This window comes from Mauremys reevesii, linkage group 1 (assembly GCF_016161935.1).
Source record: "Mauremys reevesii isolate NIE-2019 linkage group 1, ASM1616193v1, whole genome shotgun sequence".
Classification (NCBI taxonomy): domain Eukaryota; kingdom Metazoa; phylum Chordata; order Testudines; family Geoemydidae; genus Mauremys; species Mauremys reevesii.
In genome coordinates, this window is record NC_052623.1 from 191,386,404 (window position 1) to 191,398,720 (window position 12,317).

Sequence of the window (12,317 nt, forward strand, 5' to 3'; positions counted from 1 at the left end):
TAGGCAGGTGTTTTTAATTTAAACTACTGGGAACCTTAAGTATGCACTCAGAGGGTCTTCCTTGAATTTTTCTGTTGGGGACCAAGGGAGATATAGCAGTTTTAAAATTCCCAGTTCTCCATTGGCTGAGCCCTCAGTCATAAGGGGATCCATGTCTACACTGCAATTAAACACCCACGTCTAGCCCATGTCAGATGTCTCAGGCTTGCAGGGCTCAGGCTGTAAAACTGCAGGTTAGACATCCAGGCTTGGGCTGGAGCCTGAGCTCTGAGACCCTCCATCTTCCTGGGGTCCCAGAGCTCAGGCTGCAGCCTGAGCCTGAAGTCTACACTGCAGTTTTACAGCCTGAGCCCTGCAAGCCTGAGACAGCTGACATGGGCTAGACGTGGGTGTTTAATTGCAGTGTAGACATACCATGGAAACCAGGATCATCTGTATGTTGGCCCTGTACCTCCAAACTGCTTCCTAGCCTCCCCATGTCCTCTCCTCTCTCTATGTCAGGAAACATCCAAAGGTGTCATAAACCCAGGTTTTCCCACTGCCCCAGCCATAGGGGTTTCACATCATGGATGAGGAACATTCTTTAAAATAATCCTGATTTAGGAGGTGAATTCCTGCAAGGCTGAGAACAGGGAAAGTTTTAAAGCATTGTCCTGTCTCCTCTGGCCTGCCACCTCTCCAGTCCCAGATGCAAATCATCTGGTTTTCCAACAAAAGGGATTCTGCAGGATTGGGAGAATATTTTGGGGAAAGCTGTTTCCATGTTTATAGTTTCTCCCTTTTCCTGATCCATTCCATCCCCACTATCCATTCCATTTGTGGAAGCAAAGAGAATGCAGTAGTAGAGGGAAAGCATGTGGAAACTTTTTTTTGTATAGTTAGGCTGTACGAGTTTGATAAATGTTCTGGTCCAATTTTGATTTTTACGGTTAATTTTCATTTTAGCTTTCCAGCCAGTTTTCTTAACTAATTTTACATTCCTTCAAGGTCTGCCTTGTTGGGGTTAATATTGTGTTAATGCCTTTTCGACAGGCTAATCAACATTACATATCTACACTGGCTTTAGGACTACTTTCCACCAGTGGAGTGGCGCAAAGCAACAGACAAGATGGGTCCAGTGGCAGAGACAAGAACAGAACTTGGAAGTTGCAGTTTCTACAGTCTGGCCCTCGTGCCAAGGAACAAAGGAAAGCCGTTAACTAAATTAATAACAGGTTTACTTCGGCTTAATTCAAAGGATGGATAAAGCATTTAGCTCAGTTAGATTATGGCCAGTTCACGCAGCCCTAGTTTAAATTATGCACTAGGTACATTTCAATACAATTTACTTATTTAATCTAATGCCGACATTTCACCCCTAAAAGCTGCTGTCGTAACACTTTTGATGTTCATATCACTATACACTCTCCTGTGTGAAGGGCAAGGGACATTCCAAAGTGAGAAAACATGATTTCTGTCCCCAAATGAAGTCTCATTGCATAAGTGGTCACTTGCTCTATTGACCTCACAATATGTCATGGAGTTTAAACAAAATGATATCTGCATATCAAAGGCACCTATGCTCCATCAATATTCAATACTCCATAATAAATAAGAGCTACTTAGCAGGATGTAAGAGGAAATAAAAACATTATACAAATTCACATAGTATCTATGGCCAGGGAAATTAGGTGCATTAAATTAAAAAAAAAAACTTTTTTCAAAATTATGGGTTTCAGAAGTTTAAGGAAAACCAATAGAAAAAAAATGCATGCCTAGTGCTGCAGGAAAGCATGTTTCTATGCCCTTATAAATACCCCAAGAAGTGCTCAACCTTGTCAAACTGTTACTTCCGTCATTCTGTGAAAGGTCAGTGAAAGCTTAGGTTATCGGTCACATAATTCCTGGTCATGTCCTGTTTATCTCGTATACCCAATATTTCAAAATATTGTTTACATATTCTTCATTTATCATTTTGACAACACTTGTGTTGTTGTTTCCACCCTCACGCACACTGACCAAAAATCGGATGCAATTATCACTGCCTACAGAGACCAAGGATTACTGTGCTGATGATTACTGCTTTACTAATTATAGGTAAATGTTCAAAAGGTTAAGTGAAGTTTGGTTTCATATCTGAATCTATCCAAAGTTGTTGAGCCAGCATCTTCCTCTCATTGCCTATGAATCTCTTTTTGCTTTCTGTGCATGAAGAGCACATGCATTTGCAATTCAGAAGCAGTTAGGGCTATGCAGAAAGACTATGGACACTTCTGAAACCCATAATTGTGTCTTCAGTTGTGAGGTGAGTGATATTGTCTATACTAAAATCATAAGTCAGGGCCCCCAAAATTGTGAGATTGATTTAAAATCATGAGATTTTAAAAATAAATCTGGGTTTCTTTTATTTCTCCTCTGGGTTGGAGCCTTAAGCGGATTAGAAAGCTCTCTACAACCATGAGGGCTAGAAATTTAATTTAACTTTATAACTAAAGTTGAGAGAGTCTCCCATAATCCAATAATTCCAGGAGCTGGAGTTTAAGGAAAAACACCAAATATTGTGAGATTCATGATAAAATTTTGCCAGTTGGTAACACTAGGTGGAGGGATTGTCATTGGAAGCAGAAAGACAGAACATATGGAAGATCTTATGAAAAGAAGGAAGCTAGTGAACAGGAAAGAGCTGTGTGTTAGAAAGGAAAAAAAGAGCCTTATTGTAAATAGGGAGGGAACTTCAGCTATGCTGAGTCAGTAAAAGTGTTAGAGAGGCCTTCACTAAAAGGGACTGAGATCTAAATAAAGGTTACGCATTGGTTTAGTAAAATGGTTGAATACTTGCCTAACACAGGGGTTGGGAGGATTAATTAGCTATTGTTTGTACAGCACATAGAAAAAAAAGATATAAAACATAATTTCTACCTCACCCCCCCACACCAGAGTCTGTACAGGGCATGCCATAGGACCTACTCCAGGGGGCTTCAGTCAGATTTTCTGGGGCTGAAAGGCCCTACCCTCACCTCCTTCCATTTAATTTGGACACCAAGTAGTGGTTCTGGCTGCTAAACAAAGATCCTGTCATACTCTCTCCTCCTGACTTACATCTCCACTCATTACTATCAGAGAAGAATCTGGAGACCAGCTATGAGGGAGACACTGACAGTGTTACCTGTCTTTCTCCACTCTATAGCAGCAGGATCTGTCATCTGTCTTTTAAGTCTCCAATGACGTAAGTAGGGAAACTGACAATATGAGTGTAACTAGCCAAGTGACAGGGGTGTAAACATATATAACCCTGATCCATGTAACTTGACTAGGACCAAGAAACAAACTGTAATCTCTTACAACACTTATGTATGGAAGAGTGAGAACTTGAGGAGGTGGATACAGCACTTCCAATTTTTCCTGCAAGCAAGTGGCACTAAGGGAAAATCAAAGATGAATTGTGAATGCACAAATCTTTCCAGTGGGAGGATGAGAGGACTACAAATTGTTAGACAAAGGCTTTTGAGGCTTTCAAGAATACTTTGATCTACATACGAATGTCACTTGAAACCTTTAAATGAAACCAGCTGCCTGGTGAGACCTACGTAAGGCTGAGTCACATGAATTTGAACTGTTAGCAGATGAACTAAAAGGAGTTGAAATAGTTTGTGACATAACTGATGGTCAAGTCAAGGAAGTTATTGTGAGAAAAGGACTTGATTTTGTAAATAACAGTCGGTATTTTCAGGACTAGTATAAACAATGATTCCCAAATAAAAGTGCTAGCAAGCAGTGAAAGAATTTTAATGAGGCCTTCAAATGCAAGCACTATTCCATCAGAATAGTTATGTCTTGTCTTTAAAATGCAATGAGATTTGCATTTGGGAAGCAAGTCAAGAGTTTTGACAAGTCTCACTCAATACAGAGGGCCAGATAATCAGCTGCAAAGGGGCTTCTTTGCAGCACCCCTGCACCACAAACTAGGCTTGAAGTTGGTCAGGTGGGGATTCCTGTGACATAATGGAATTCCCAAGGGATGCAAAGCCAAATACCAAATTCTACAAAACTGAATATGAAGCATCGGCACAATGGTAAAAGGCAACATTTTATGTTCAGTGAAAAAGAAAAGTCAATTATTAGTTTCATTTTACCCTAAAATACTTTTGACACAACTTCCTTAACAACCTATTTTCTAGGTGCTCATTATGGAAGCTCTGGTCATTATTCCAGATTTAAAAGTTGAGTTTCATTTTCCTCCTAAAGCAAGGATCCAACCACTTCATTTTGTATGAAAGGTACAATGTATCCTCCCCAAACTTAAGAGCACTTACTCTGTCTACAGAATTAGTTTTCTGATAATTTATAAGTAAATTTAACAAGTTTGCGTTAAAGGTCTTGGATTGTAATTAACTTTAAGAAATTTAGCATCTGTCAGTCATCTTTGTCCCAAATGACCTCAACAGAATAACATAGATGCTTCGAACTTTCCATATAGTTAAAATTTCATGGAAATCTTATGCATGGGCTATATTTGAATTAAATAGGTTGTAATTAAACCAAGTTATTAGCAATTAGATATGTTTGTAATAAACGCTCAGCTCAACAGCTTAGGGAAGTGAAGAGGGGCCATTGTGACATCAGAGGTAACAACCAAGCACTAAACGTGCTCTATAGCTAATTTGCATGCACAATTCTAGCGGTTGTAATGATTCAGGGGTATGGGGAAGAATGGACAAGTGTCAAGAATACATTATTCTGGTTGGTACATTATTTGCTCAACTGTCACTTCTCTTTAAGGATTCAGTAGGCATCAGCTACTTCTGCCTTGGCTCCACTGTGCACTGAGGCAGGAGGACCCCTTAATGCACAGAGAATTGGGACTCGGGGACCCTCCCTTCATAAAGCACTAGTCTCACCAACATAACCCTCCAAAATCAGGAAGAGAGCTGCAAGTTAAGGGCTAAATTCACCAATATACTGTGACTGCTTCACACTTTTCTAGCAATACAAAGCAGCTGTAAAGACAGCTTAGTTGGACAGTGCACTCTGGCTGCTTTGGTGTATCTATGAATCTTCTCTTAAAATGAAATCACATTTCATTTTGATTTAAAGGTAAAAACATTACAGGGATGTTATAATTACCCCAAACCAAGCATTAACCCAGACAATTCAGAGTTAAGCTTACACTTAGAAGAAATCCAAAATGTATTAAGATAAGAAATGCACAGTTACAGCACCTAAACAACCTTAACTTTGCACTGTACTCATGGCATGAAGGAAAAAATATGAATCGATCAAATGACTTCAAAATCAGTTTAATCTAATCAAACTATAAACACTAAAATACCTTCATCATAATCATAATTATTGCATGACATTGTACAGTGCAGACTTGAAATGCACCCTAGCAGTCTTTTTTACCTTAACATTGGAACTCCTCTCCTCCTCCCCAGCCAAAAGTGCATTTAGTTCCTCCCTTCAACAAAATGCATGTAGTCTGCCAGTGGATTAATCACTGCAGCTGTCTGCCCTTCTACAGACTGACAACCCCCCAACCTCTATAAAATGAGGCAGTTTGACAATATGCTGATGGGATGCCTTTCCTTCACTTGCTGCTATTGCCAAAATGGAAAGTGACCTATTAGCTATATTATAATAAATTGTACATAGTAGTTGCACTTACAGTTTCTTCTCTTTTGAAATATTCTACCAGTCTGTCATCTTCCTTTTACTCATTATTATTAAGCCCATTATATTATATTAGCACCTATAGGCCAACTAGGTCAGCATCCCATTGTAGTGCTTGGAGTAGTACAAAAATATAGAAAATGAAAGTCCCTGCCCCCAAATGCTTACAATCAAAAGCAAATAAGTAAACAAACAAACAAAAAAACCCCAAAAGAAGACAAAATAGGTAGGTGAGACAAATAAGTGGGCCAGGGTAACAAATATAATCGGATGTCAGCAATTCTTAGCCAATGAGGGTCAGTAATACTATATGATACTAAATGTGATACTCAAAGTAGGGAATATTGCTAGAACCAGTAATAGCTCTTTAAAAATATTTAAGAACCACTCTGAATAGCACTGTTCATTAGAAGATCTCAAAGTGTTTACAACCACTGTCTGCCAGCACCACCTGTGAGGTTAGTACAGTGGCCAGCATTTACCAACAGTTATCAGAGAAAGTATCAAAACTATCTGTTACTTCTTGTTTAGAGAATGAAGGAAAACAATGATTAATAGTGACCCCTGGCCTGTAACTATCTCTATGTTATTCATAAGTAAATTGAGGTACAGAAAAGTTAGGAGATTTCTCTCCTCAATTGGCAGAGGGAATCCAGGGCAGAATTCATTACACTCATCCCCCCTGCTCTAACCACTAGACAACCTTTCCTGCCTTAAAGAGAAAATCCAGAGTATTTTAGGAATTAACTAGATTTTTGTGAAAATAGAAAAAAACTGTAGTTCATAAAAAGGTAAAACATTTTTAAGGAGGCTGCCATTTTCCTACTAAAAGGGAAGAAGTAAGAATTTAAGACAGGAAGAAATTCATTCTATATTGAAATGTGCAGTGTGGAAAGCAATAGATTTTGAATTCTGCTTTTAGACATATTTTAATATAGATGTCTATTAAATAAATTAAGTGAAACTTATTAACTTACTTTTTACTTGCTAGTTTTAGTGCCAGGTATCTTCTATGATTCCAGATGAAGACAGATGACCTGCATTCCCCATCCAGAGAAAAGGAGCACCTGTAATTTGCCACTTTTCCCTGCCTCAGCCCAGTATCTAGACCAGCCTATTCCTGCACATTATTTTTCTTCCCACTCTTCAGCCTGACATTAGCCCACTCACTGTGTTGTGGATCTTATTACTACACTATCCTTCCTTTTTCACCTCCATTGTACCTGGAGGTACATCCCTAGCTGGCATGATTTAGTTGGGTATTGGTCCTGCTTTGAGCAGGGGGTTGGACTAGATGACCTCCTTAGGTCCCTTTCAACCCTGATATTCTATGATTCTATGAAACCCAAACTATTTTTACCTATATTTTAAAAAAATGCATGTTGAAGCATATATAAAACCAGAGTTCAAAGTTAGTTGCTTTCCCCATTTTTTATTTCAGTGCATAATTAATTTCTACTTGTTCTAATTTTTTTGTTACTTCCTGTCTGTTAGCGGGAAAATGGAAACTTTCATGGAAAACATTCAGGCATTCAGAGACAGAGCAAATCTGACATTTCAAGAGCCATTTCTAAGTTATTTTTTCTATTTACATAAGTGCGTTTCATGCAGTGCTTGTTAAGAGAACATTGGCAGTTTTCATTTTATATTTCAGATAATCACTTAGCTATGGCTGTTTCCCTCCTCCTGTTACAGCCTCTCCTATATATACATGGTCAGGTCCTGTACTAGCAGGCTGGTTAATGGATAGATGTTATTCACTGAGACAGATATTAACCTCTCTATCCTACCACTAACAGATTTTGGTGCTGTTCCCCCAGTAAGGGTTGGTGGAAACTTCACCTGAAATACCTACCAGAGGAAATGCCAGGGGGCAAAGATCCGCCCCGTGAGACTGGATGTGGGGCCTGGATGCTATTTAAAAAGCCCGCGCTCAGGAATCTCGAAAGAGACTTCACCCCAATGGTCGGGAAGGATCCTTTTAAAAGATAAAAATGATCATTAATCAAACAAGCTGTTCTTTAGCTGCTCAAAAGAAGCTGATTGTTTGAGAGAGTAAATGAAACCCTACAAAGACAACAATGTCTTCACGGCAGCAGAGTCCATAAAATGCTGTTAAATGATAAAAACTGGTAACACTACAAACAAAACACACACAACCAACCAAAACAACAAAAAAAGAAAAAATAATAAAACCCCCACACCACAAGCCATTAAGCGATACAGTGCTAGCAAGAGAGAGCTTGTTTCCTCTGCACTATAGGTGGTACAGTGTTTAAATGGGGAATTTCAGAACGTCAATGAAGAAGAATACAAAGAGATTCACTTTGAAAGGTGAAATCAACCACGTAGATCCACATAGAGCAAAATAAGTTTGAGATGCACGATCTCCATGTGTAAAACTCCCACTGATGTCAATGGAATTTCACACACATAATGGGAGCAGAACACCAGTCTAGATCTCTGCAATCACCTGACAGTAGAATTTTGTCTTGGCAGGAAATGATGTGGAAAAATATCATTTCAAAAGCAGTTATGACAATACACTAAACTTGTCCTCATTTTATGTCATTTATTGATAGCTATTTTGATATATTGAAGATGAAAAGATAAAGGCCCTTAATCCTACAACAGGATCCACTGGGGAAGACCCAACTTCAATGGGGCTCTGCACAGGTCTGTGCTTGGCAGATCTCTACATTGAATAGGGACTTGAAATCTCAAAGCTTCTTTGATATTTATATAAAAAAAACAATGGGGGAAAATCTAAATTCTCCAAGTTTGAAAAAAATTAAAATTAAACCTAAATTATAGTTGGGTAATGAATATTCAATATAACTATTATGCTAGTAAAAACAACAAACAAGCTCTCATTCAAAAAGTTAGGCAATGGTAAGTTTTGATATCTTTGTTCACCATTTTAAGAAGGCACATCATGGTTGCTCCTCAGAGATGGAAAAGCCTTAATTTCATTATAATTAGAAATAAATAGGTTTCTTAATCTTTATGCAGTTTCAATTTGTGGGGCCTCCTGTAGATGCAGAGAAACCCAGTTGAGCAAATTCATTCTGAAGAAACGTCAATTTTTTGTTGAGACTGTGTAGCCTTAGAGAGATCTGAAAAAAAATGTCACCCCTTTGGTTTTCATACACAATAGATCTGTTTCCCCTCAATATTTGCTTCACTTCCCCTTTTAAAACCTAAAGATGGTACAAAAATTATTACATTATGAAGAAAGAAAATTGATATAATGTATGTCTTAAACACAGAACCTTTATTAGGTATCCTTAAAGATCTTCAATAACCCAAGGGTCGGATCAAAACTCTAAGGAATTTAAAAAATAAATCAAAACAATTTCCTCCCCCCGCTATCCCAGGCAAGCCTAGTGTTGAGAGCCTTAATAAAATTTTCCAAATTCTCAGTTCTATTCCAGAACTGTCCTTAATGAGCACTCTATTGGGCACTTTTGTACTAAATTGTTTGATCCTGCAAAGAGATCTGCATGGGAAAATCCATCCACCCACGCAAAGCTGAATGAAGTCAGGGAACCCATCACAGATGTATCTCTTTGCAATACTGGGGCCCAAATCAGTAATTTTCTTTTGCGCGACCTAGTTTTCTAGGAGTGATCTATGGTCTGCCAATAATTCATTTTTTATGGTAAGACAAATTAATACAAGAAATGTAAAAGGAGTCACCTCTAAAGCTATCTTTTTAAATTTCTTGTATTAATTTCGCCTACCATCAAACATGAATTACTGGCAGATTTTAGATCATCCATCACATCTACACATGTGAAGAAAAGCTCTGTGTAGTCTGAAAGCTTGTGCCTTCTACCAACAGAAGTAAGTCCAATAAAACATACCTCACCTACCTTGTCTCTTAAGGTATTTAATAAAAAGTATATTGCAGAAGATTAAAAAAATTAGTGAGAAAAATACAATTTCAAAGCGGGAAAAACAAAAATTGTAAACATAACAAGAGAGCAGAGTGAAAAGTCTGAAAATGCAAATCAACATAAGGAAGTGGATGTGTAATAGTAAAAACGAAGTAACTGAGTTTCAGAAATGGTATAGGGAACTGCATGGATATCTCTACAGAAAATAGAAATTCCCTCTAACTTAGTGTGTTTGTTTTCTTTAGAAAAGGAAGAAGCAGTCTTTATTCTGTTCCCAAGCAAAAAAGTCTCTGCAGGCTCCTATGCTTTGTTTCCAGCTGTAAAAGTATAACAGGTATTTTTTTTGCTGGGAGGTCGCTACTCTTAGGTCTATTCCAATTATAAATATTTTAAACAATTTTAAACTTTAAACAATGTTTAAAAGAAATGTTTTCTTAAAACTGATAAGAGTGGACAGCATCCTGTTTTCATTTGAGTCAGGATAATATTTCTTTAATCAACTAGCTGTCTTCAGGAATGCAGTTCTCTAAGTGTATTTCATTGAAAGGAGAGGGTTGTACATCTATTTTGTAAAGCATTATTTTGCGCTGCACAAATTTCTTGGAGGGAGGGGGCAGTGTTACAGCAGGTGGAGAACCTTCAGAGTAGTCAGAGTTATTACAGGTACTTAAAGGGAAAAAAGTAGATAAGAAAAATAAGCCATAATTCCTGAGCAAGTTGAACACATTCCACTATATAGCCACCACATTAATGATTTCATCACACAAAAGAAGACCATATATATAATTACACAGACAATGCCACAGTAACATGGAAAACTATAATTATTAAATAAAAGTATTAGCAGAAAAAATAAGGACAACAAAACAATTAAAGTATATGGGAAGTACTTGGAATATCTATCAGATATTATTAATCTACCATATATAATAGATAGATTTGGGTTCCCTAATAATGGTATATGGTTAGAACTCAGGGCAAACTTTCTTTCTTCCAGAGTCTTTACAACAAGGTTTAAAGCCAGAAAGAACAATTATATCATCTAGTCTGACCTCCTGTATATATTGTTATATCAGACCTATTATTTTAAACCCTGTTTGCAACCTTTCAGAATTTCAAAGGACAATACCATTGGATTGCAACTACCTGAAAACCCCAGAATGGCTTTTGTACTGGTAGTTGGATCTCTGCGTGAGCATCTGCAGACACTTTCTGCTAACTATAACATTGCAACACAGAAAAATGTTTTATTTTTAAGCTATTCATCTGCATTTTGCGCCTGCCAAAAATATTTCTGAATAAGAAAGAGAATGACTATATGATTATGCATTTGCTTTTTATGTGACTATGAAAGGATATGCTTTCTATTCTTTAATTTCTAATTTTGTTGTTCCATTAATCCTTGCGAGATTTGAAACTGAATGTGGAAGTGGAAGAAAAAAAAAGCGTTCAGCCTGGTCTTTCAGAGAACTGAAGTGATCAAAAAGTGAAGCCTGGTCTACACTAGGCGTTTAAACCGGTTTTAGGAGCATAAAACCGATTTAACGCCACAACTGTCCACACTAGGAGGCACCATATATCGATTTTAATGGCTCTTTAAACCGGTTTCTGTACTCCTCCCTAACGAGAGGAGTAACGCTAGTATCGGTATTAACATATCGGATTAGGGTTAGTGTGGACGCTGATCGACGGTATTGGCCTCCGGGAGCTATCCCACAGTGCAGCAGTGACCGCTCTGGACCGCAATCTGAACTCGGATGCAGTGGTCAGGTAGACAGGAAAAGCCCCGGGAACTTTTGAATATTTCCTGTTTGCCCAGCGTGGAGCTCCGATCAGCACGGGTGGCGATGCAGTCCGAAATCAAAATAAAGAAAGAGCTCCAGCACGGACCATGCGGATGTGATCGCTGTAAGGGCAGGCAAATCCATTCTATCAGCGCTCCGTTACAGAAGATGAAATTCAGAATCCTTTTTTTAAAATCTCCAGACAGACGCCATAGCAGGAACTCAGCGCACTGCAGCGTGACAAGCGTAACGGAAAGCCAAAGAATCAAATGGACGCTCATGGACTGGAGGACTGAAGCTATCCCACAGTTCCTGCAGCCTCCGAAAAGTATTTGCATTCTTGGCTGAGCTCCAAATGCTTCTAGGGTCAAACACAGTGTCCGCGGTGGGTCAGGGCATAGCTTGGCAATCTACTCACCCCCCCACCCCCAGAAGCGAAAGGGAAAACAATCCTCTGACTCTTTTACATGTCACCCTATCTTTACTGAATGCTGCAGATAGACACGATGCTGCAGCCGTCAACACCAACATCCTCACTCCCCCCCTGCCATGGGTGGCTGATGGTACAAAAGGACTGGTAACCGTCCTCGTCATCAGCCTATTGGCACATGGGGCAGTAACCATGCTGACTAGCATCCGTCAGGTCGATCAAGGGTGCCTGGCCCTAATTTTTTCTGGTGGATGGTGGATGGTGCAGTATGGCTGGTAACCATCGTCATCATAGCAACAGGGGGCTGAGCTCCATCAGCCGCCACCCTTCATGTGTAAAGAACAGATTCAGTTGCCCCTGGACTAGCAGAGGGATGCTGGGCTTCTCTCCTACACACTGCTTAATGTCCTGTCTGGACTATCATAGCAGCTGGAGGCTGCCTTCCACTCATTTCTCACTAACAATGTCTTTTTATTCCTGCATTCTTTATTACTTCATCACACAAGTTGGGGGACAATGCTACGGTAGCCCAGAAAGGCTGGGGGAAGAACGGAA

General features: G+C 38.9%; 1 protein-coding gene across 6 annotated transcripts in view; it reads right to left on the reverse strand.

Annotated features, from left to right (window-relative positions):
- EPHA6 (EPH receptor A6) overlaps positions 1–12,317 on the reverse strand; it is an 855,214-nt gene that overhangs the window by 115,814 nt on the left and 727,083 nt on the right. For 5 of the 6 annotated variants that reach the window (XM_039534481.1, XM_039534472.1, XM_039534503.1 and 2 more), the window contains one exon: positions 7,505–7,627. The exons of the other annotated variant lie outside the window; for it this stretch is intronic. In XM_039534481.1, the coding sequence (XP_039390415.1) occupies positions 7,505–7,627 (123 nt within the window). The remainder of the gene's footprint in view (positions 1–7,504; positions 7,628–12,317) is intronic. 6 annotated transcript variants of the gene reach the window in all.